At 36.7% G+C, this 23755-nt stretch overlaps 4 protein-coding genes across 15 annotated transcripts; 1 reads left to right on the top strand and 3 right to left on the bottom strand.

The window, feature by feature from the left end:
* Positions 1–783: 783 nt before the first annotated feature.
* LOC105224925 (transmembrane GTPase Marf) lies at positions 784–5352 on the bottom strand. Of its 2 annotated transcripts, none has more exons than XM_049456498.1 (10): positions 5164–5352; positions 3991–4075; positions 3642–3931; positions 3237–3575; positions 2696–2812; positions 2072–2633; positions 1765–2009; positions 1535–1693; positions 1272–1468; positions 784–1207 (listed from the first exon to the last, which is right to left on the bottom strand). In XM_049456498.1, the coding sequence occupies exons 1-10, from the start codon at positions 5179–5181 to the stop codon at positions 1006–1008; spliced, it is 2214 nt and encodes a 737-aa protein (XP_049312455.1). In that variant the 5' UTR covers positions 5182–5352; the 3' UTR covers positions 784–1005. The 2 variants fall into 2 exon arrangements, with proteins under 2 accessions (XP_049312455.1, XP_011201484.2); XM_011203182.4 differs by having other exon boundaries at positions 3991–4605; positions 5164–5351.
* A 25-nt stretch (positions 5353–5377) lies between these two features.
* Positions 5378–11700, top strand: LOC105224926 (uncharacterized). 4 transcript variants are annotated; one of them, XM_019989765.3, is made up of 9 exons: positions 5426–6313; positions 6389–7159; positions 7411–7921; positions 7978–8898; positions 8958–9218; positions 9270–9353; positions 9424–9522; positions 9684–9996; positions 10058–11700. In XM_019989765.3, the coding sequence occupies exons 1-9, from the start codon at positions 5957–5959 to the stop codon at positions 11355–11357; spliced, it is 4617 nt and encodes a 1538-aa protein (XP_019845324.2). In that variant the 5' UTR covers positions 5426–5956; the 3' UTR covers positions 11358–11700. The 4 variants fall into 4 exon arrangements, with proteins under 4 accessions (XP_019845323.2, XP_019845324.2, XP_011201486.2 ...); XM_019989764.3 differs by having other exon boundaries at positions 5378–7159; XM_011203184.4 differs by having other exon boundaries at positions 5426–7159; positions 8958–9194.
* A 560-nt stretch (positions 11701–12260) lies between these two features.
* LOC105224930 (diphthine methyltransferase) lies at positions 12261–23669 on the bottom strand. 8 transcript variants are annotated; one of them, XM_049456495.1, is made up of 4 exons: positions 17401–19514; positions 15588–15675; positions 15135–15506; positions 13678–15062 (listed from the first exon to the last, which is right to left on the bottom strand). In XM_049456495.1, exons 1-4 carry the CDS (start codon positions 18811–18813, stop codon positions 14248–14250), a joined length of 2688 nt encoding a protein of 895 aa, XP_049312452.1. In that variant the 5' UTR covers positions 18814–19514; the 3' UTR covers positions 13678–14247. The 8 variants fall into 8 exon arrangements, with proteins under 8 accessions (XP_011201499.2, XP_049312453.1, XP_049312452.1 ...); XM_049456491.1 differs by having other exon boundaries at positions 15135–15675; XM_049456490.1 differs by having other exon boundaries at positions 13678–15506; positions 15567–15675.
* Positions 21079–23017, bottom strand: LOC105224929 (zinc finger protein 821). The gene has a single exon (XM_011203189.4). It carries the CDS (start codon positions 22783–22785, stop codon positions 22003–22005), a length of 783 nt encoding a protein of 260 aa, XP_011201491.1. The 5' UTR covers positions 22786–23017; the 3' UTR covers positions 21079–22002.
* Positions 23670–23755: the final 86 nt, after the last annotated feature.

Below are 23755 nucleotides of genomic sequence, written 5' to 3'. Positions count from 1 at the left end.
ATAAAATTGCTTTGTAATTTCGGGCGCGTGCTTCGTATATTGCGTATCGCTGGTTGGCCCTGATCTGAATTTCGATTATTATATAAGTGGTTACTGCAATTCCAAGAAACTCTCACGAACGCAAGTCGGCCGGAATATTTAAATAATTGCTTAATAAAAATTAAAAACAAACGCACTCAAAATGGAGGGAGGGCGGTTGGCATTACTGAGTATGCTATAGATTAAAGCCTCCCTTAAAGCCGTCTCAACTAGCAGAATATTATAAACGCATGAGTACCTCAACGTGAAAGTTATTTTTATCTTTAAGACGGGGCAAATCACTGCATTTCCAGCTCGTTGCCTGAATCTTTCGGTTGATGACGTCAAAACTAAGTTCAATCGTACCCAAAACCACCCGTAGCTAGATTTACAACGAAGTAGCTTAAATTCGGAAACCGAAAATCTTTCGCAATTATTATATTAATTTCAATTTTTTACTCAATTTTATTAAACTGTTTGATTAGAGTGTTACAGTCACTTAGCTAAATATTTTTCATCAAATATAGTATATGTACATTTAAACAAAAATAGTTCAGTGTTAGCATTTTGCTGTTAACAAAAACAATACATATTTAAAGAGTTATCGTAAGAACTACTTATAAATTGCCAAACCGCCAAATGCTGTTGACCTCGGGTCACAGTAGAAGAGAAAACATAATTGTTTAAATATAATGTATATAAATATGAGCAACATAATTAATACACATGAAAGTTGCCGAATAAAGTTAAAATATGATTTTATGATTAATGAAAGGTCAACAAAATAAGTGTATTTATCTAAAAGGTAATCAGCATTGTACATTTGTACGCCGACGAACTGACACGAATTACTGAAACAGTGTATAAATTGTGTAAATTGTCTTAAACAAACATTATTTGCTTTATAGCTTTAAATTTCACTACACACCCATGCGAAAAATTGAAAATGTCGAGCGCATGCATTATTTTTTCCAATTAAATTTATAGCTAATTTATCCTAATATAGTTGTTCTCGAAAATATCCAGTTCGTTTTGAATATAGTTGGCCTTGTTGCGCAGCAATTTCAGCTGCTTCTGATTAGACTCAAGAACAGTGAGTTGCGATTCAAGGCTTTTGAGTTCGTCATTCATGTCGGTTGTGGCATTGTCCACCAAACGGCAGAGGCGCGCAAAGGTGCTAGACAATTCCCTGTGAAATTTCACAAATTTTTAGAAATATTGAAACAATTATCCGCATAAAAATAGTGGCTTACTGTTGCACTTGATGACTGCAATTCGCCGATGTGAGATCGACAATCATTTTTAGCTTTTTGGTGGCGTGACGCACATATTGCGACTTGAACGCACGCTCCTTGGCTGAGTTAGTCCACGACAAGCGTTCGTACAAGTATATGCAACCATAAAGCGCACCAACACCGAGTAATACGCGCCAACCGATTGTCTTCAGCATCTGTCAATAGAAAATATTATTATTATATTACATAAGTACAGCAAGTGAAAATCTGTTAATGCATACAATTCCAGCCACAATTAGACCGCCTACAGTGCCCTGGGAGCCCACAGACGCCAATGCGAAGCGTGAGATAACAGACAGCTGCTCCTGTGTAATGCCGCCAACCGGGCGTGGTATCAGACATAACGGCGTGTCGGTGCCTGGTGTTGAAGGCGATAAATTCTGCAAAATTAAGTCAATTTTTTTAAGACAAACACTTTAAGGCCAAAAGAATTTTAATAAATTCTACTCACGCCAATACTGCTTGGCCTATTTAATAGTTGCGCCGGTCCCTTCTTATTGCGTTCCCTGACTTTACCAGTAAAACGTTGAATCATCGCTGTAATGCCCCAAGAGAATTTAAACTCGAGATCTTCCTGAAAGTCTGCACATAAATTCTGGCAATTAAGTGAATATAGCATTTCAAAGGGTTGTGTGCGGGTGGCGATTTTCGTTTGAACGACCACCTTCTCGTTCGGCACCAAAGTATACATGCGATCTGTAAGTGAATTACATATAAGTACAATTTAAGAAATATAGCAGTTGCGCCAAACTTTTTACCCGTCATTTCCCTTTGTGCTGCCTCTACATTCATTGCTAATGCCATGGAGAGTCTAGCGCGCAAGTTCGAACCCAAACCAGATTCGACATGCGAGTTGAGTTCCTTCTTGTAGATATTCAATACTAAGGGCTCCGGATGGAATGGCATATTGAATTCATCGATCAGTACACCCAAACGCCAAATTTCCTCATTGAGCGCCTTTGACACCTTTTGCTCCACCTCTTCTACCATATTGTGTATCTTCAACTTCATATCTCTGGTCACTTGCATCATTTGCGTTTCGGTGCCTTGTATACGGTCAGTAAGTAGGGTTTTTTGATCCATTTTCAAATTTCTGAATATAGTTGTACGTTCATGAATGTTATCCAGCATAGAGCACATGTCACCGGACAGACTTTTGCCACGCGAGCTGTGTTGCTCGAACTTGGTTTTGACGGCGCTTTGCGAGATGCATTCTTCGAATTTGCGCTCGAAATCTTGGAACTCGAAGTAACGTACCTGAAAGCCTTCAGCGATGGCGCCCAAATGTGGTGGATTGCCTTTGGCCTCCTCAAGACGAGCCTATAGTGGGTTAATTATTTACAGTAGTTGTTTGTGCAAAAATGTTTTAATTATTTATTTACCTGAAGAGTTTCCCGTGCTGATACGAAGAATACGCGTTCGGCTGCTTCCTTTTCATTGCTTACTTTCAGTTCTTTCGTCAAAAAATCAATGCAACGTTCTGTATGCTGCGACTTAACCTAAAATTACATATTAACTAAGTAAACAATTTGTGATGATAAAGCGTAAGTAAGGAAAATAAGCGCATATAATAAAAAATGATGTGAAAAAGCTCGTCATACAAATGTGCTTACGACTCAACATAATTTTTGATTTTTTTTTATTAAAAAAAAAACATCAAATTGCATAATGATTAATTTACAAAATTTCAGTGAGATATTTCGATTATATACTGAGCCGAGTGTATTTATGTATATACTATATATATATGGTTTTATAAAAGCTAGCAAAGGCATTCAAACACTTTTACCTTTTCGAGCTCCTGCTTACGCAGTCAACATTAACAGTTTACACATTTTAACGAAAAAAAGTTAAAATTACAAACTCAATTACAAACTACATGAATATTAGAAAATTAAATTTATATAATTTCAGTCTACATACCGAATCTTGGAACTCTGGTTCATTAGCGGATGCATCCCAACGATTGTTCAGTATGAAAATATTCGGTTTCGACAGCTTTTGCGAGACAGTGTGAAAGAATTGCTTTTCGGCACGTGTCATAGTTGATTCAGCATTTAATACAAGCACAAATACATCGGCATTAATGCAATGATTATCGATCCAATCATCTAAATTAGCTGATACATCCACACCAGGCGAGTCCACGAAGACGACATCGTCACGCAACAAACTGCAACGCTCTCTAGGCCAAAAAATGCGAACCAATGAACTTTCGCTAAGTTTCTCCTGGCAAAGCGCATTTGCTAATTGCTTGATATTCTGCAGACACAAACGTAAGATTTATCAAACAAAAAAATTATTGCAAACAAGATAACTGCAACTTACCACTACATTAAGTTTTTCATCCGAACCTTCCTTCATCAAATAAGCTTCCTGGCCATCACAGCCTTCAACTTGGCAAAAACAGTTTGTTGTATGACCGATGCCACTGGGTAGAATTTTTTCACGCAACATAGCATTAATCACGGAACTCTTGCCATTCGATGTGCGCCCGAAAAAAGCGACCTTCATGTGATCCCTTGTGAGTACCTCACGTATCGCGGCCACTTTATGTACATAACTCTCGAAAAGTTCACGTTCCGCCTTGTCCACAATTTCAGCTTCTGCGTGCAGAGCTAAACATTTTTTGTTTATTAATTAGTTTTTTTTTCAATAGCCATGGCGCAGCACTTACCATTAATAAACTGTGTAGTTTCGACAACATATTCCTCTATCTCGCCGTATATGTCATTGATCTTCTTCTTAGCTCTTACGAAGACCTGTAACGGTGATTTGTCATTTTGCATGGTACGATTTTCAACCATCAGAGCATTCGGATTATAGTTCGAAGTGGTTGCGCCGGCGTTTGCATTAGCGTTGGCGCCATTTCCAGTCACCATCGATATAGTGCGATTCAAATATGCCGCCATTATTACGAAAATAAAACGTTCTTAATATAAACAATGCAATTACGCTATGATATCCTTCTACGTTTAAAAACTTTACAAGCCGTTATATTTGGTATATATGTACATACGTAAACAAGTAGGTGTAACAAAGGTACGACCGGGAAAACAAAATATCTATCGAAATAAAATATCTCGTTTTATTCGCAAAAGTCTGGCAAAACAATGAAATCAAAGTCTTTTGAAATATATTGTTATAAATTTATCAACACCAAACAGTTTTTCTAAAACTGAAAGACTTCAATATTATTTGAGTCGAAAAACTGAAGGTGTCTTGTATATTTTTATGAAAGGTGCGCAATGGTGTGTAAGCCAAGTTGTGTGGATAATCATTTAATAAGTGGCTGAAAACAAGACAAACAAAATAAAATAATTCAATATATTTAACCAGATATACTTAAGTAAACAAATGTATGGTTTTGGAAACTTTGTATAAAGTAAAAAAATTCTAATAAGAAAATAAGTGCTAAGCTGTAATGCGTCTTATTTGTTCTATAAATACATACTAAATCTTATTGGTCTTACTCTAATCGTTATCGAAGAAACAATAACTACATATGTAAATAATTTCGACTGTTAAAAGTGCATTCGTGATTACAAAGTAGATTAGGTTATCAGTTAGAAAAGTGAAATAATTTTATTTATTTTTCTAAACACACAAATTTGTGAGAATGTAAATACAAATGCATTAAAAATATGACATGTGTTTTAGTTTTTTTTTATAATAAATATGTAAAAAAAATGTCAAAGCACACATCTACAACACATGTTTCATTTGCATACTACGACGTTGGAAAAGTCTCAAACTTGGAGCTTTATTGAAAACACAAGATTGACATCAGCGGCACTCACTCATCACACGAAAAAGTATGTACGAGACAGCAATTAAGAAATCAACTAACCTGATTGTTTTCGGACATTTTAGGCGCGTCTTTCGCTCATTCACTACAGTTAACACGAGCCGGACTGCCTCAGATAATCTTATATAAAATACAAAGTATTTTATTAATATTGCCTTTTCAAACAAACTTTTTCACAATGTTTTTCTAGCAAAATTATGATGTCTACAAAACCTAAATGATGTAACCAAAATCTTTCTATTAGTTTGACAATAGAACTGTCAGTTGTGGATGCAAATGGAAACGCGTTCGTATAACGGGGTAATCGGTTGGTAAAATTACAAAGCTGCCAAGAGCCTACGGATTATTAATTATAATAAAAATTTGAATATGTAGGTTTATATTTTAAATTTCCATGTATTTTGTACGATCAAATAATAAATTAATTCATTTATATGCATAACAACCTTTCACTTTACTCCAAGTTACCAAACATATTCAAGAATGGCTTGAAAACTCCAAACGTTATTCTCCTCCTTATAGGAATACCATACCATGCCAATTGCATTAAAAGATTTCTATTTGATAATTAATATTAATTTAAACTGCATAAATTATAATTTAAGCTCTCGATTATTTTAATATACTATTTGAGCTATGGACATCTATTTAGAATTTGAAATAATTCCCACGTTAAACGGTTAACGTTAATGTCAACTCTGTTGTGAAAGTCTCACGCGTCATTTGCGCCATTTATATTAATAATCCGTTATAAACGTGTGATGATCAGCCGCAAAGATTATTAATTGTGGAAAACTAGAAATTTAGATAAAGTTGTAAATTTCTTACAATAGTTATGGCAGAAATCGTTGAACTTGAACGGCTTGAAGACCAGTTATACCAGTATCACCCAGAATTAAGACTCGACAGTGAAGAATTGAAATTGGAACGACGTAACAGATTGTTTATGCAATTGCAATTAAGTCAACCAGAAGTGCAGCTGGTTGCACTAGATGCTGTTTCTTCACTTACGAATATAAAGAGTATGTTAGAAAAGTGTAAGGACATTGTACTTGATTATTCCCATATAATTTCGCCGCCTGCTATGTCTTCTATTGAATCTAGCGGTGATGAGTTTTTAGGCTCCCAAAGACCACGACGTACGGCAATACGTAAACGAAGAACCACATCTATCCAATACAATGGGTCTGAAGTAAGTAAATCTCAGTGTGGTCGAAAAGATGATTCGCCCCTTTCGTTATCTATATTAATACCTCAAGTTGTAAAGGGTTCAGAAAAAATGGAAATTTCGATTGACTTGGGGGAACTTGATGCTTCTCAACGATTATTTGCTAGTCGAGTTGACGAATTGTTGCGTAAACGATCGAATAGTAGCCACCAGATAGAAGATGCGCCCTCGAAAGAAAATCTGAATAGCAATAAATGTAAAGATTTTCATTTGCCCGTAGCTACATCAAGTACTATTGAGACTATTAACGAAAACACTGAAAAGCCAGAAGATGAGATGTTATCACGTTTAATATCTCAAGTGCTTGTCGAAAATCAGGAAGCAGAGACTTTACAAGCCACCAATCTACTTGATAATATCAATAATAATGAGCGCAGTAATTACAGTGCGGATGTGCCTGATCCTGTTGAATCTTCTAAGGAGCAATTAGTGAAGAAAAAACGCCAACGAAAATCGAAAAAATCAGCACATGTAGAAAAAGGACCGCCGAAAAAACGTGGTCGAAAACCGAAAAACAAACCTGAGAAACAAGGTTCACTAGAATATGCGGAAATGGCTAAAAGCGACTTGGCTAAGTATGTTGAACTTTTTTCCAATACATGTAATATGGCAGGATCGGTCACACCTGCGGCTTCATCCACAATATCGCAACAGTTGGTTACATCCACGACTCATTACTTGGATTCGAGCGATCAGCAACCAATCACATATTATCTTGAAGGTAATTGGGAAAATGGTGGAAATTGTCTTTTACAAACCGATAATACGCACATTGATGGTGGTCAAGAAGAATTCAATATGGCAGAGTTGGTTAGTTAAATCATAAATATGCATATTTTGTTCACTCACGTAAAATTTTTTTTATTAATTATGAATTAGATTACTGGTATTAATTTGTGCATACATATTTTTATTTAGCTAATATTCCTTAAATTAATTTGATATTTCCTTCATAATTATTTATTTTCCATGTTAAAAAACATTTAAAGTGAATTTTTGTGTTATTTATTATTATTAGATAAAAGTAGCAAATTAATCTTTTAATGTTATTAATAATATAGGTGAATTACATAGACAATGTAGGCGATGCTGGGAATGCAATAGCGCGGGTTCTTGATGCTCCTGCTACCTTGCCTGTTTTGGTACAGGACTCACAAAGCAATGCAATTATTCCTCCGCCAGCGCATGTTTCCGATGTGTTGTTGGATTTATCGAAAAAGTCTACAATATCTTACAGCCAGACCGCACCAACTATTAATAATATACCCATCGAAATTGACAATCAGGATCTAATGCCTCTGGACCTGTCTTTAAAATCGTCAAAACTGATTCAAAAGTCCGTTCACAACAACAATAACTTAACGCCTTTGGAAACAAATTTTAATAATTGTGCTGGAAAATTAAATGAAACGACGGAAGGTGTTTTTGGAGAGCATGACTATGTTTCCTTTAGAGCAGCGTTAGACATGCCTCTCATTGACCTTGAAGATAATATCAATGCTTTTATGCAACTAACCAACAATGAGGCAATTACGACAGCTCCGCCAGCAGAAAATACTTCAACAGATTGTGGTGAGTAGCATAGATTTAAGTAATAATTCGTATTTTACAATTTGAAAAATTTTCAGCATTACTAGCTAAGGAAACAGCTAACAATCCACTACCGATTTGTAACTTTGAACTCGGTGAAATTCTTTCCGAGACTACTTTATGCAACAACAATCACAACTCCCAATATAACAGGAAAGCCAATGATTTAAATTCGAATGTTGTGAAAAATGGCGAAAACGCCTTAAATCAAATAAAAGACAATGATACTACAACAAATATTGAACGGTTAATGAATAAAACGGCCAACGCAAACGAACACACTAAAACTGCTGAGGTCGGTGTGTATGAAAGTTTAACTCAACGTAATTGCGATGCCACTTGCAGTCAAAACAGTGATAAAGGGCAATGGTTAGAAGAACTCTATGTTGCTAAGGAAAATACCGCCTCAAATACTGAAACTAAAGTAGCAAATGTGGCAGAAAATAATGAAAATAAAGCAGAATATTCTTCCACCGTTGGTGGTATTGGTCATATTGATGAATTACACGGAGATTCAGGTGATTTGCTATTCGTGGACACAGAAACGCTTGTGGTAAACAAATCAAAATCCTCATTTGATGGACTGGTAGGTGCCACACAATTAGATACTATCAGGGAATATTTTGCTCCAAATGAGGTCAGCCAAACAACTAACGCTAACGAACAAGATACTGAGAATATAGAGAATGACGCTTATGATTTGTCAACAAAAGTCGATCAAAGTATTGATTTAAAAGAAGATCACCAGAGTCATAACGTTAACGTACATTTAGAAATACCACAGCTACAGCAGTTGGAAAGCAATTCCGAAGAATTCACATACGATTATGAGACGGCTCTTGAAAGCATTGAAGATCAGGACACCGCCGTAAACACTGTGGCAGAAAGCACACAACAACCTGTTGGAACACAACAATACACCGAAGAAAATAATGCCAACGAATCGCAAAAAAGTGACGGTAAGTAAAAAAGTGAAATCGTTCAAAATTATTTTTATCCGAATATTCCTTTTTTTTAGACTTGAGTTGCAATGATTCAGGTATAGGAAATTCTGTAGTCGGCAATGCTTGCGAAAGTGCAGAGGTAATAGCAAAATCAACGCTGACGTTGCTTACTAACAACAATCACTCAACAGTTAGTAATTTCATAATAGAGGAAACAGCGGAAATACCGACAAAGTCGACCGGAAATGTTGATACAAATATGAACATTGAAAGTGATGAAGGAAAAGAGCAGACGAATAAATGCACCGAAGGTGTGAGATGCCAACATTATGAAAGTATGTTCCTAAAATTTTCAGATTCTAATCAGTTTTTTTATATATTGAAAGGCAAATCTATTGTAGAAGACGGCTTATCCCTGAAGGATTGCTGTAAGCAGGAAGAATCAAATACAGCCCAAGCGCAAATAACTGGTACAAGTATAAATTATAAGCATATATATATTTTTTGTTTTTAATTTAAGTTATATATGTGTATATGAAGAAATAGGTAATGAAACAGAAAGCTGTCGTGAGGAGGATGAAGATGCTGACATTTCCTATAAACCGAAGAGTGTAAACGCATATAGTGCTTCAGAAACTGGTAAGTCATGCCTGCAATTTCGAAGAAATTGTTAAGTTCGAAAAATTTTTGCATATCACTACGATACGAACTGTCCGATCAACCTCAGTCTTTTTATTGTCATATAAATATTTTGAGAATATTTTTATTTAAAGTAAATTGTGTAATTTATTTCTTCATAGAAGTAGAAGATCTAAAGCCAAGAAATCATCGCAAGAGCAATGAAAGTTTCGGTCAATATGCGGAAGTACCTTTGGAGGGTCCACAAGATGTGTGTATTGAAAAAATGATTGCTGTTCCGACTCATCACAACGCCTTAGAAGCAGATCAGAAGCAAGCAATTGAAGGAGTGTTAGATAATGTAAAAGCAAAACAACTCGATACAAATCGCAATTTATCTGTTCTGGAGATGGAATTGAAAATGGATGATGACTGCTTGGATTTTGACGATGAAATGGAAGACGATGCGCTATCTCTAGCAACATCATGTTTCAAGTATGTAACATTAAAATATTTGTGGTTATGTTTTTCAAATACCAACTATTTCCTCTTCTAGTTCATCAGATGATGAGCGGTGTCCCGATATGGATCCTGCTCCTGTGGCAGACTTTAAGTCAGTTAACACGAATGAGAACCACGAAAATATGCAGGTCGTACATGTCGAAAATGAAGAAATGGTGGACGATAAGAGCACAGTTGTCAAGGTAGAAGCTACACAGTGCCCAACACACGTGTCGAGTGATATTTTAAAAAAGTTCAAAATACCGAAAATCTCAATGACGACCGCAACGGCGAAACACGCTAGTCCAGCAGAAAACGTGCCCACAGCAGGCGCATTACCCATGGTAATAGTGCCAACGAATGCCTTTAATAAACAAGTAATTAAAACGGAACGGGATGCCATCAAACCCGTAAACTTGGAGAAAATCACACGCACAGTACAAAATGTGTGCGCGGTAACGCCCTTAACACAACAGCAACCGGCGTACCAGCCTCAAACTACTGCCAGCACACAAATTTCATTCGACACCATCAAACCGCTTATGAGCGACATATTGCAATTGCCGTTATCTAGTAACGAAGCGGATGTGAATTTGAAAACAGTTAATGATAACACACAAATTTCATGTCTGAATGGCGAATTAGCTGCTAATAGTAGTGATGGTTGGAACACCAGTCGGCAGGCAATAGCCATAGCGAGGACCTTTGGTGTCACATGTTTGCCTTTCTTAGTAGACCGATGCTTTAAGCTCGGCAACTGTGAATTTTCACACACATTTCGCGAGTCGGAAACTGTCGGGGATATTTTGCTTACATTTTCAGAGGTGCACCTAAATATTGCATATAGATTTGCCTATAATCATGAAAACCTTTTTCGCCGTTACATGCACGAGTTCTGTCGTGCCTATTCGGAGCGAAACAATCGCATAAAATTGTTACATATGGCGCGTGACTGTGTGCGGTACCATGATGGTAACAAGCTATTGATGACAATATTTCATAGTCTGGAATATTGCGGCCTAAACAAAATCAATGCATGCCGACAGATCTTAATTTACAGTCAAGATAGATCACAAGCAACCATAGATATGTTGTTAGAAATTATATTCGAGGCCGATTGGACTATGTTTTGTGAACATATCGAGAAATTCATTGATATTGCTGCATACAAATTTCGTGTGAAGGTGCTGAATCAAATGGCGCAAACCATTTTGCAGACAAACGATCAACGAATGACTTCGCTCTTTTTCAAATGTCTCGTGAATTTAGATTCAAATGATGTCGGACTTGTACAGGACTCACCCATACTCATGCAATTGCTAGAGCTGATAAAGAATGGACAAATATGCCGGTAAGTGCGTTGTGGTGCTGAATTCATTGCTAAGCCTATGTACTGGTTACACAGGCAAATGTGTGTAAGTCAAACTGAGCTTTAAATTATACTTTTTACACATACATTTATACATTTAAATATTATTCATAGACGCTTTAAGACTTACCTCTCACAAGGGTATTACAATTCAAAGAATACAATTCTTATGTTATTTTTCCACTCAGGATTTCTATTATTGCATTGGTGATAAAAAGATCCTGAATGAAATATACTTTACGATAGAAAGATATTTATTTAAAGTACTACTTATTATATCGAACAGAATTTTTGTAATAAACTGAATAAAATGAAAGTGTATAAATAAACATTTGAAAAGCCTTTTTATGCCCTAAGGATAGTATATGAATTTTGCCACGAATTTGCTAAAACCCAGAACAAAATGTGGGCGGCTATAAAATGTTTGTATAAATGACGAGATGTATCTGTCTGTCGCGAACTAGCCCTCAGTTCTGTATTGCTCACACATCCTTTTCATCCTTACCTTTTGTGGAAACGAGAGAATGGTTGAAGTCCTGCTATACTTACCGACAGATTCCATGGCTTTTGGATGCTTTTTTAAGATACTTATTTAATTAAAAAAAAAAGAGTACCGCTAAAAGCGAAAATACATCGATTCTCTCAATAACCTCTGAGCCCTTAAAGGAAGTCACCGCTGGTAATTTTTACTAACTGACTGTAATGGTTTTTGGTATCGGGGGAAAACCAAAGATTATTGCAAAGTATCGATAAAAAATGGTAAAATTTTATCATAATTAATTGAGGCCAGTAAAAGATGCTAGAACAAGTAAATCCCAGATTTACAATTTCATAACGTAACCGTCAAAAAATCACCCAGCTGTAATGAAGACAAGTTATTTTGTAACTGTTTACAGTAATATGTTTACATATTGCAAAGACATTTATTTAACGCACAGTTAGTGGTGCTCTTCAACTATTTGGGCCACACAGAGTTTATGATCGTAAAATGAGCAAGTTGCTGTGTACAAATTTGTATCACCAGACACGTCAAGACACCAGTCCGCACCATAACAAATGCTCTTATGCTCGTAGTATTCGCCAAGCAACGTGGGTGCCTCCAAATGTCCACTTTTCAGCTGAACGATACTGAAGTTATGATACATACATGCGACCAAAATGAGATCACGCTCTAACGGATCCAACTTTAGCCGCCATATGCCGCCGCCAAGATTCAGTTCTCCCAAGGGATGCTTCATGGAGCGCGTATCGAATGTACGCAAATGCTCATCATAACTGCCAGTCAACAATAAATGTTCGTGTTTGGGATGACTGAGCATGCAAGTAACGCCAGCGTTATGCGATTTGTTGCTGAGAATACGCGAGCAAGTTCGTAGATCATAAGCTTGCAGAAGTATATCATCACCACCACTGTAAATACGATTTAAGCCCCAACGATCAAAAGCACATGTCCATGCTTCGAAACCATGAGCAGCAAAAGTATTAGCCAGCTTGAGACCATACTTTGGTGCATAGTCGATTAAACTCACGCCACCTTTGGAATCTGAAACCAATATTTGAAATTGATTTGATTGGCTAGAATTCTCCGTACGTCGCCAATCCAGCGACAATGCCAACAAATCGTCACAGTTAGAATTTATATCCAAACTGCTGATTCTTTTCAATGCATCTTCTTCAAACTCGTATATTTCTAGTTGACCAAACGAATTTACCGTTGCAAGTAGGGGATTCGCGTTCGTTTCGTCGTTTAACCACTTCATATCTAGAATGGCAGCTGTCTCCAGGCGACAAACTTCCGTGAGCTTTTTGGTTGCAGTACAAAATCTATATAGATATATGCGACCCTTACGCCTGGTTTGCATAGTGCTTTCCTCCCCAGCATTCTCTTCCAGCTGATATGTGCCGCAAGCGAAATAGGATTGGTATTGCTGGTGTGGACACCATTCTATAGAGTCGGCGGAATACTCCGTATCGATTGAGTGTAAGGTATCGAATTCCAGCTAAAATCAAATGTGAATATTTTTTTTAATTATTTACTCACAGCTGTAGATAATTTAAGAAAATACATATGTACAAGTTCTTAATAAAAAAAAAACTAACCTGAAAAATTAATCAGAAATCAAGACAATAATAGCAGCGACCGTTATTGAAAGTTTGCGGTAATACAAGTGCATAGATATCAGTAATTCCGACTACCGCAAAAGAACTGGCCGTCAGGCTTATATTTAACACATGTATGTATGTACTTTAGGTTCAACTGTATACTACCTGGGCACAGATGAACTTGATTTAAATAAGTACATCAATTTGTGTGTTTAATCTACTTTAAAAAAATTATTGACTTTATTCTTTACTTTTACTTTATCATGGTCATTATTATACTTATTACACAGTAATATTAATATTATGCTTACACGAGCTCTACATACATTGAGTGTTACTAGTGTATATAAATTTGCATATTTATTTCATTTAGTATGTAGTATATGATATACTGCACTAACATAAACTTACATATGAATATATATGTATGTATGCAATACCCTTCATGGATATAGTTAATCAAATTGTTATCATTCCAATTGCTACTGCTACATTTTTCATTGAATTTCTAAAAAGAATTTTACTTGAATAACTGCTGCCGACATTTTATCGTGATTTCGGTGATATATTGTAGTATTTGTTACCACGTGTATATTTGTTATAAGTTTTTATTAGTATTTTTTGTTTTTTTTTTAGACGTGGGCTTCAATCGTCATTGTCATCGTCGTGTAAAAGTGAAGGTGTATTTATCATAAACTGTGTTTTATTGATAGAGACTATTGTGTATTGTTTTTGATGCGTACTTACTAGATTTGTTTATATATTAGTTAGCTTTATTTTGTTTTCATTACGATGATAGGTTCGAGAATCTTAAGCATATCATTATTCTCAGGCTGTGAATTGTATTCTTTGCACGGAGGTTTGCCGTATGCATTGTTAGAGGCTGACATTTGTTGTTGTTGATCTTGCTGTTGAGGCGCTTGCGAGTTGGCTAAAGCTAAGAAACGCTGCTGTTGTTGTTGCTGCTGTTGCTGGAGTTGTGCGTTCACCATGTTGGAGGATTCATTTGAGTGCAACATCTGCTGTTGTAGTTGCTGTGATTGCTGCTGCTGTTGTTGCTGAAGTAGATCTTGTTGCTGATCTTGTGGCTGTAATTTTGTGTTCCCGTTGGAGTCGTTGCCGTCACTGGATATATCCACATCTTTTTTAAGTTCTTCATATAGTTCGCGTGCTCTGTCTTCGGTGCGACGACGTGAATGGGTCCGTAAACGGCGCATACGTGCATATTCGGCTTGTTTGGATAGACGTACTTTCCGTTCATCTGGTGATTCGGTCGCTCGGATTTCGGCCCGTTTCAGTCGAGCTCTCTCGCATAATTTAGCCAGACGTACTGCTCGTTGCTCCGGTGTTTCGTTCGCCCTCACTTCTCTTTGATGTGCTGCCATTTTGTCCAATCGTCTTCGTTTGTCTTCATCTGTTTCATATTTATGCCCGCTACCCCGGGTCGAGCCTGTGGGCGAGGAATGTTGTTGACCACGTCCGCGGCGCGGTGTCTGCTGTGGTGATGCGAGCATTTGGTTTATTTCTTGCTCAAGCAAGGCACTCACCTTTTGTTGCCGTAGTGCGTCCTCAGGCGATTCAGTGGTTCCTGTGGGCAGCAGATAAATGCCGTTTTTTGAGTCTCCCGTGTTGTTAGTAGTTGAGGCATTACTGCCAGTACCTGTATTGGAAAAGATAACCTTTCTAGGGCGACCGCGGACCGGTTTTGGAAAATCCTGTATAGCTTGTTGTTGTGTAGCAGTTGAAGCAACAGCTGCGACCGCCGCAGCAGCAGTTATAGATGAATTTGCCAATAAATTATATGCTCCGCCAACACCAGCTTGGGCCACTTGTCCAGATGTAGGCGATGTTCCCGAATTGGTTGTATTATTGGTGAAATGCACAGGTGTAAATGGTGGCGGCACTGTATTCGGTGGAATCGTCAGTTGAAATCCATTGTGATACATGGGGTAGTAGGTGGCTTGAGTGGGCGTACTGGATGGTGAAGTCACTACGGTTGATCCCGAGTTGGCTGCAGCAGCTGGAAATGTAGCTAAATAAGGAAATTGGTTATATAGCGGAGTGGGAGGGTTTTGTATTTGAGGATGTGAACTTTTTAATTTCTGATTCTCACTGTTGGACGTGGATGCTACGATCACCTTTGTATCGTTCTGCAAATTGGAGCCACCAACAGACCCGCTGTTATTCGTTGGATTGTTTGTCTGCAATTGAAAATTATTATAGCTACCCACATCCTTTTCAAATGTTGAATATTTATTTGCCTGCCACATACCGCCGGAGGGTCGCAAGACAAAAATAGAAATATTTATAAAAAATTTACAACTTTGAAAAATCAAAAAAAAAAAGAACTAATGTAAGCGTATCAAAAACCGACTACCAGATAAAGACGTTTATTTACACAATAGGTATGTATCTAGCATTGGAATAATAATGTTGCCATATCGAAAATTTGTCAAACATATTAAATATTACCAGTAGTCAGTGTGTTCATTGTAACAATCATATTTTGAGTAAAAATTTCACACTGTAAAAAATATATGTAAATTGAACAATGAAATAATAAAATATCAGGTCACCATCTACTATTTTAATATAAGTGTTTTCAAATCACAAAAAGTATACACAAATAGATTGTAATTGAGTAGTAGAAAGTATTAATTTTTTTGGTTTATTTAGGCTAGAAAGAAAACATACAAACAAATGTGTGGTTAAAACTATTTCAGACCGATCCCAACCAAACACGACACATTCACACACGATTTCCTTGTGCCCTGTTTAGAAGCAATAATTTACTAATTCAGAACTTTAATATTTTTACACGTCAACTCGCTGTTGGCTCCAATTAACGTACTAAGCTGCGAATAAACAAATATAAATCAAAAGTATTTATATATGTAAAAATAGTATCATTTTTTTAATACATGTCCTTTATTTTTTAAGTCAAACCGTGTTCTCTACAGTATGAATATCAGAAATTTAATCAGCAAAACAGTATATTGTCAACGCCATAATTCGTAAGATTCTTAGGTCCCAAATTTAAAAGTACACATAGTTGATAACTTCCCTGGCCAAACACATTAATTACATCAACATATTTACTTTGGCCCAATAACTGATCATATGTTGGAAAATATTTACGTGGTTAAAACGGTTTTCCGAAATTATGATATTTATGATTTACCATATAGATTTTGTAAAAGAGCAATCTTCTAACATCTGCATAATGATAAAACAGTCCGGCAACCTTGTTAACGTACAAAAAGAAAAAGCATCATTTTCACTAAAACCGGATTCATTTTCTCCATTTTGCGTATACCAACATTCGTTCGCAATCACGTTTAAATAAGGAGTTGCCAACATTTGTCGTTGAATAAAAATGGCTCCAAATTTTCATATAATTCTTTTTTTTTGCAGATCTGCATGTATATGTCTTATTTTTTTTTAGCAAATTCATTAACAGTTAAGTCCATTTTTTGCTAATAACATACCAACCCAGACTTTGGCCAAACAATTCTTTTTTCCGTTCGCATTTACATTTGCCATAGCATGCATCGATGTAGTACACATGTTCATATATGTACGTATGTATATCATTTTGGTAGATATGTATACGTGATCACATTTTACATACATTAACTCATGTATTTATATTGCGCCCAATCCCATTGTTTATCATATTTTTTCGTTTAAACTAGATTTGTTAAAAAACTCACGGGTTAATTTTGTTTTATTTATTTAAAAGAGACAATTTTACTGAACGAATCTTAATTTTTAGAATCTTTACACGCTTAATTTTGGAAAAGAGACACTATGATTAAGGTTAAGTTATTTTAATATTAAGTTTTTAGTTGAACAATGGGGCAGACAAGTAGATATTCATGTACATTTGATTATTTTCGCACCTATTTAGTATCGTTTATACTTACCTGTAGTTCCTGCTTCTTCATATATTTGTTTTGATAGAATTCAAGGGAACTGGCAATTGTGCTGAACTGTGGTACATGTGCTTGTGGCAACTTAGAAGACGTTGTTGCAGTGCCGTTACCAGATGCGGTTGCTGGTTTCTGGTCATTATCGTACAGTTGTTGAGGGAACATGCTATTTGATTCTGAATCTAGTATTGTTTGTTGTTGCTGTTGTTGGTGTGTAAAACGTCCTTGCTGCATTGATTGTTGTTGCTGTGGCTGCTGCGGTGTTAATTGCTCCTGTTTAAGTAAAGCAGGTCTCAATGTTGCCGGACTCATGAACATATTCTGATAGTACTCTATGGGATTGGTTAACGCCGTCTGCTGTGGTTGATAAGATGCTAGTTGTTCGTCATTGGATTGCTGGGGTTGTTGTTGGTCTATGGTGTTGTTTGTTGCGACCGTTGATTGCGGGGCTGCCTGGTTCAAATTGATATTTTCATTAGTGGAACTGGCAGCAGTACTTTGCAATTGGCTCGAATTCTGCGAATTCTCACTTTGCTCCTGCTTGGATTTTTTCTTAGTTTCTCTGACCTTTTTTGCGTAATCATTTAACTTCCTCAGTCTCTCCTTGCGTTGCTCTGGAGTCTCGTTTGCAATGCGTTGACGTGCTCGTGCTGCCATTTCTGCCAAACGTACTTTTCGCTGATCCTGTGTCTCATTAGCCCGATAAAGTCGCATGCGTTCAGCAAGCTTTTGTAGTCGTTTTGCCCGTTGATCCGGCGTTTCCATTGCCCGACGTAGCCTTTGCCTTGCTGCATTGCGCACCAGGCGCATGGCTCGTTCCATATCCGACTCATTTTGGCGCCGAAGACGATTTGCTTCAGCATTCCGGGCGAGACGCTTCCGGTACTCTTCTTCACTTTCGCGATTACGCCTTTCACGCATCCTTTCAGCATTGCGTGCCAAACGACGGGCGCGGGCTTCAGGACTTTCGTTCCAGCGTTGTGCCGCTGTACGTGAGGAAGTTGACGATGTAACTGATGTAGGACCGTGAGTTGTGGTAACACCTCCAGGCACCGGCGTTGTTGCGGGCTGTTGCTTAAGCGAAAGTGGTTGTGGATAACCTGGTAATGTACTTAACTGTAGTTGCTGCTGTTGTATTTGCTGGTCATGCTGTTGAAAATGATGCTGCTGCTGATGTTGCTGATGTAATTGATGCTGTTGTTGTTGTTGCTGCTGCTGCTGCTGTTGTTGATGTTGCTGCTGCTGCTGTTGCTGCTGATGTGACAATGGCACCAGCAACGTTGAGGGGTGCTCAATAAGAAGCCGTGCATTGTGTCCATTCAATGCGAGTAGATGTGTAGCGTACTGTGAATGCTGCTGCTGTTCAAGTGTAGGCTCTATTTTTATCCCATTGGGATTTGATTCCATTATTTCGAAAACGTCACTCTCAGGAACTGGGAACGTCTGTATAAATCTTCACCTTGCTCTTCCACATTTATTTGCTTTCGGTCCTCACCTCCGCACCTTCATGCCCACCACTCACTTTTTGTTTTTATTCTTTTATAGCTTTTGCGTATTTGCAATTGTTGCAAATATTTACTAAGTTTTTCTTACTGATGTCATTTATTGGCGGCGATTGTCAAACTTTGACATTTTGCACTAAAAGTTTCAAGCAAACAATTCACAGCGTTATATTCCATTCATTGGAACGATGTTGTTTCACACACATTTCCAGTCTAACTTTCCAATCGATTTTTCACATGATTTTCTATGAGACTCTTCACATATTTCAGCTCGGACCCTCCAATGCACTTACGACATAATCATATTTTCATTCACTAAACTATTTCTTTTTGCTATTTTTTTAATTTTTACTTATATTTAAGGTTTTATTTTAATAACTCAAACTTTTATCTTTTCACCAACTTTTAAGTATAATTATTGCGCTAACTTGTATACTTGTCTATATTAAGTCACTTTTCACAAATTTCAACACTTCCGTTTTATAGAAACGGTTACTTAAGGTTATTTATCAGCAATACAATTTTTTACTTTAATTTTTTATTTAACCAAAAAATTTCCGTAGGCGGTGAGGCCAAAACCAGCAACGGCTTGCGAAAAAAATGTAAATACACGAAATAGCATTGGAACGAGCCGCTTTGTGGAAAATGGAAGAACACCAAGAAAAATTTTTTAGTTATTTTATTAATTTTTAAAAGTATAATTCCTATAATTTGCCATTAATAAGAGATAATTACGTAGGATTTTTTTATAATTATGTCGAATTTAAAAAGCTTAAAGTACATAAATAAAATGGGTTTAGGTAGTAAAATATATTTATAATCAAATCCGGTATTTACACAACTATACCGATTTTGGTTCAATTTCAATTTATTTTGCTAATATATTTTAGTTTTTCTAGTTATAGATCAAGAATCATTGTAAGCATTTAATACATAAAATGATCTACATGATCATAGTAAAATGTATTGTACCCAATACTTTTGTTTTCGGTTTAGAATAACAATTTCTGACCGTTCTATATTGGAAGTATTTAAGCATATACATACATATATTCCAATGGATAGATACACATCGACACACGAACACCCTCGACCGGGAACTCGTTCAAGCGTTTGGAAGGGCAGTGTTACCACACGGTTTTGCAAATGGACGCTTACTTCGTGTGTAGGGAATTACTGAGGGTTTTATTCAAAGTGAAGTTAACGTCACATATTCACTGGAATTACGAATGCGAACATATAGATACACACACGTCAGTATGTACACATATGTGTATCTACATGTATGGCACGCATATGTGGATATTACTAGATACATACATATGTGGTTTTTTGTGTACCCACGAGCTGTAGCGCTTTCTTAAATATATTCGACGTAATCAACCAATCCGCTTTCATATGTGAGATACATGCGCACACCCAATATGCACCTACATATACTTTTGTATGTATGTATGTACACAATTTTTCAATTTTCCGATATTATAATTTCGAATTTTCTAAGCTAAATTTTTAAAAGCTTGGCCGTTTTATATTTTATTTCATTACATATGTATGTATGCACATATGTACTTATATATTCGATATCCATGGAGGATCAGCGAATTTTCTTAAACTGTTTTGTACACACATGCTCATATCTACATACATATGCAGTATATGTATGTATTCATGTACATATGTACAATTTTATATTTAATAATCTGACCTACAAGCTTATTTTGTAATAAAATTGGACTAAAAGGAGGTTATCCAAGACACCTGGCATCTCCATTACCTAGTAAACATTTTAGACAAACAAGATATTTGCAAATTTGGGTAAATGAGCCTACAATTTTAAGATAAATGCATAAATATGTACGTATGTACATATGTATTTAGATTTTTAAATGAGCATACCTTTTGAAAGAGAGGTAACAGATTAGACATTATAGTTTTAGATATTTTGCATTAGATAGTTAAAAATTGTATGTTAAGGAAACTCAATAGAATTATCTATATCTGGAACAGGCAAATGACTACATGCAATTAAAGGAATTGTAGTCATTGAGATGATCGCTTTTCCTGCTGCAAATGATTGTAAGGAAATGTGCCACCCATATGTACACATGTATTGTGATTCCTTGGTGGTTGTTCAAGCGTATTTCTTCAAAGAGATCCAACCCTCAAGTACTTTAAAAATGTGATTGATGCAACTTTATTCCAGTATAGTGTACATATTACATAATTTAAAAATAATCTTTAATTACATCAAAAAATGGAGATAAAACTTGAATTTTGACTAGAACTTAATTAAGAATGAAAAGAGACATAGGGTTTAACTTGACTATATGTATATTGCATTTTTAATATTAAAATATCTCATTACAGAATTTAATTTTTGTTGGATTAAAACTATGTGTGAATTACAGAAGTGTCAAGAGCATCAGCACAAATGGGTTATTAATTAAGGAGCTTTTTAGCGGGCTTAGAATAATCTTTTTGGAGATTTAGATATAACGCTATAGGTGCTACATTGTAGTTATAATAATGCGTCCATTTGTGTTTATGTGGATTTGGAACTAATTGGTGTGTGTACATGTGTGTTTGTTTGTTTGCTTGTTGTGTGACCGACTACATTTACATATGTACGCTTCTACAATTTTTTTTGTTATATTATTATTATTATTACATTTTATTTTATATTAATGTAATGCATGCATTATAAAAATACTTTATTTCATAAACTTAATTAAATATACGGTTGAGGGGCATACGTTAGTTGACCTTAATTTGCAATTTGCCTCCTTCACCCTTTGATGATACCATCGCGCAATGAAAGCCAAGTTTCCTGAGCTTAAACCAATGCGTGTGCGACTAAATCCTTTCATCTGTTCAAAACATTCTTGTTCGCATTATATTTGTTTTTTGTTTTTTCCTACTATCCAGCTGAGTTTTTGTGTTGCTACTTCTTTATTAACGTTTATTGTTGTGTTTGTTGCGTCATTAATAATGGTTCATGGTGCATAACATCAATACCATACGTCTTCTTTTTGTCCATTATGAGATAGATTTGATGCTGCCTGTTGACGTACAAGTATTTATATATGCGTATTTAGTAACCCTTAAGGCGATCCTCCAGTGGAGGCTTATACACTTTCGGCGCATTTGCTCGCGCAACTCGCATGCGTTCGGCGGCCTTGGCCAAACGCTTTTTGCGTTCCTCCGGCGTCTCACCAGCGCGCCGCAGTCGCTGTCTGGCGGCATTTTTCATCAGTCTTAGGGTTCTTTGTACTTCATTTTCATTCTGACGTCGTACACGGTTCGCTTCCGCATTTTTCGCCAGCCGGACCCGATATTCTTCCTCACTTTCTTTGGCTCGCTTTTCTCGCATTCGGGCGGCGTTACGTGCTAGTCGTCTTTGACGGGCCTCCACAGATTCGTTGCTACGTCGACGGGCTGCTTTTTGCGCTCGAGTCGATGGCGGTGTGCTGAGGTGTAGATGTAAAGGATGCTGTTGACTTTGCTGTGTTTGGTTTTGACTCGTCGATGTGGGTGTTTGCTGCTGTTGTTGTGATGACGAAGATGACGATTGTTGTGATTGAGGTTGCTGGAAATTATTTTCTAAATTAAGGGCGGCGACAGCTGCAACTGCGTTTGTCGATGTACTACCGCTACCACTGGCCGCTGCTACTGCAGCGCTTGTATAGTTGTTGTAGTCGATTAAGCCCCTGTTACTAGGGTAGAGGTGGTGCATGGGATTTTCATAATTGAGGTATTCCGGCTTGATAAAAAATGGATCGCGCGCGGAAAGCGGTGTTGATGGCGAATTGAGGAAATATAATCGGCTGTGGTCAGTAGTGATGCTGCTTCCTCCGCCTCCCACTCCAGTGGACATCTGGGGTTGCTTCACGACTGTCTTACCAATCGTGCAGTTCGTCGTCAGCTTGGAAAATATAGAAAAGCCGCGTATGATACACTGTTCTCGAACGTTTTCACGTGTTTTTTTTAATTATATATTTTCTAATTTCAACACAATTTTAGGAAAATTAATGGGTAAACAACAAAAGCGACATAACTAATCAATATGGAAAAAAACTTCCACTGTTGGCTGGAAGTTCACGATGGAAATTAATGCGCAAACGTCGCTCACTTCCAGCGTCGGTGGCATTTGCAAATGTTACCACATTCACGAATGGTATTCCAACAGAATGGCGTTGCCACTTCGTTTTATATCTAACACGCGATGCTCATTTTAGTGGATATACAGTTGTTTAGGGTTATTTATCAAGTTTTAAACTTCGTAGGTCGGAATATGAAAAAATGAGTAAATTGTATATTTTTAAATCGAACTATTTAACGTAATTGAAACACTTTAATAGACTTATAGTTCACACGGCTTAAATAGTGGATGAACTGATAAGTCTATAAAGTTTGATGCTAAAACAATTGTTAATGGTTGGTTAACACCATTCCACTGTCACTTGTCAGCCATAATAATTTAGTAAAGTTTGGCAACTTTGGTGAATACATTGGAAGGCAGCTCATCAAATTTATGGGGACACGCAATTTGAAACTAAATTTACGCTGTTTTCTTTGTAATTTCCACATACCTTACTCATTTTGTTTCAAATTTTTCCAGTAGATGCGCCAATATGTGTATTACTTCAGCTACTGACAGGTACGCAAGCAGTTGTTTTGTTTAAAGTAGAAAAACACAAACAAGCACTGAACACACCACTGAGGTTTTAGCTAGACATGTGGTTTAACCCGTTAATGGCTAATTGAACCTTTAGAGCTGAATTGTACTGTGCAGGGCGAGAAATGGAAAATCAGAACATGGTTGGGCAGCAGACTTGGCAACTCTG

This window comes from Bactrocera dorsalis, chromosome 4 (genome assembly GCF_023373825.1).
Source record: "Bactrocera dorsalis isolate Fly_Bdor chromosome 4, ASM2337382v1, whole genome shotgun sequence".
Lineage (NCBI taxonomy): Eukaryota > Metazoa > Arthropoda > Insecta > Diptera > Tephritidae > Bactrocera > Bactrocera dorsalis.
This window is presented reverse-complemented; position numbering and strand designations above follow the sequence as displayed.

What these genes read in the sequence shown, in the direction of transcription:
- LOC105224925 (XM_011203182.4), bottom strand. Translation starts at nt 4,225, where the DNA reads ATGGCGGCATATTTGAATCGCACTATATCGATGGTGACTGGAAATGGC. An exon ending in AACTACACAGTTTATTAATG is followed by an intron (nt 3,932 to 3,990) that starts GTAAGTGCTGCG and finishes AAAAATGTTTAG; the next exon opens with CTCTGCACGCAGAAGCTGAA. An exon ending in GTCTAATTGTGGCTGGAATT is followed by an intron (nt 1,469 to 1,534) that starts GTATGCATTAAC and finishes TTCTATTGACAG; the next exon opens with ATGCTGAAGACAATCGGTTG.
- LOC105224926 (XM_019989764.3), top strand. Translation starts at nt 5,957, where the DNA reads ATGGCAGAAATCGTTGAACTTGAACGGCTTGAAGACCAGTTATACCAG. An exon ending in AATTCAATATGGCAGAGTTG is followed by an intron (nt 7,160 to 7,410) that starts GTTAGTTAAATC and finishes TTAATAATATAG; the next exon opens with GTGAATTACATAGACAATGT. An exon ending in CGAATCGCAAAAAAGTGACG is followed by an intron (nt 8,899 to 8,957) that starts GTAAGTAAAAAA and finishes CCTTTTTTTTAG; the next exon opens with ACTTGAGTTGCAATGATTCA.
- LOC105224930 (XM_029549674.2), bottom strand. Translation starts at nt 18,813, where the DNA reads ATGGAATCAAATCCCAATGGGATAAAAATAGAGCCTACACTTGAACAG. An exon ending in TGAAGAAGCAGGAACTACAG is followed by an intron (nt 15,676 to 17,400) that starts GTAAGTATAAAC and finishes TTTCAATTGCAG; the next exon opens with ACAAACAATCCAACGAATAA.
- LOC105224929 (XM_011203189.4), bottom strand. Translation starts at nt 22,785, where the DNA reads ATGTCCACTGGAGTGGGAGGCGGAGGAAGCAGCATCACTACTGACCAC.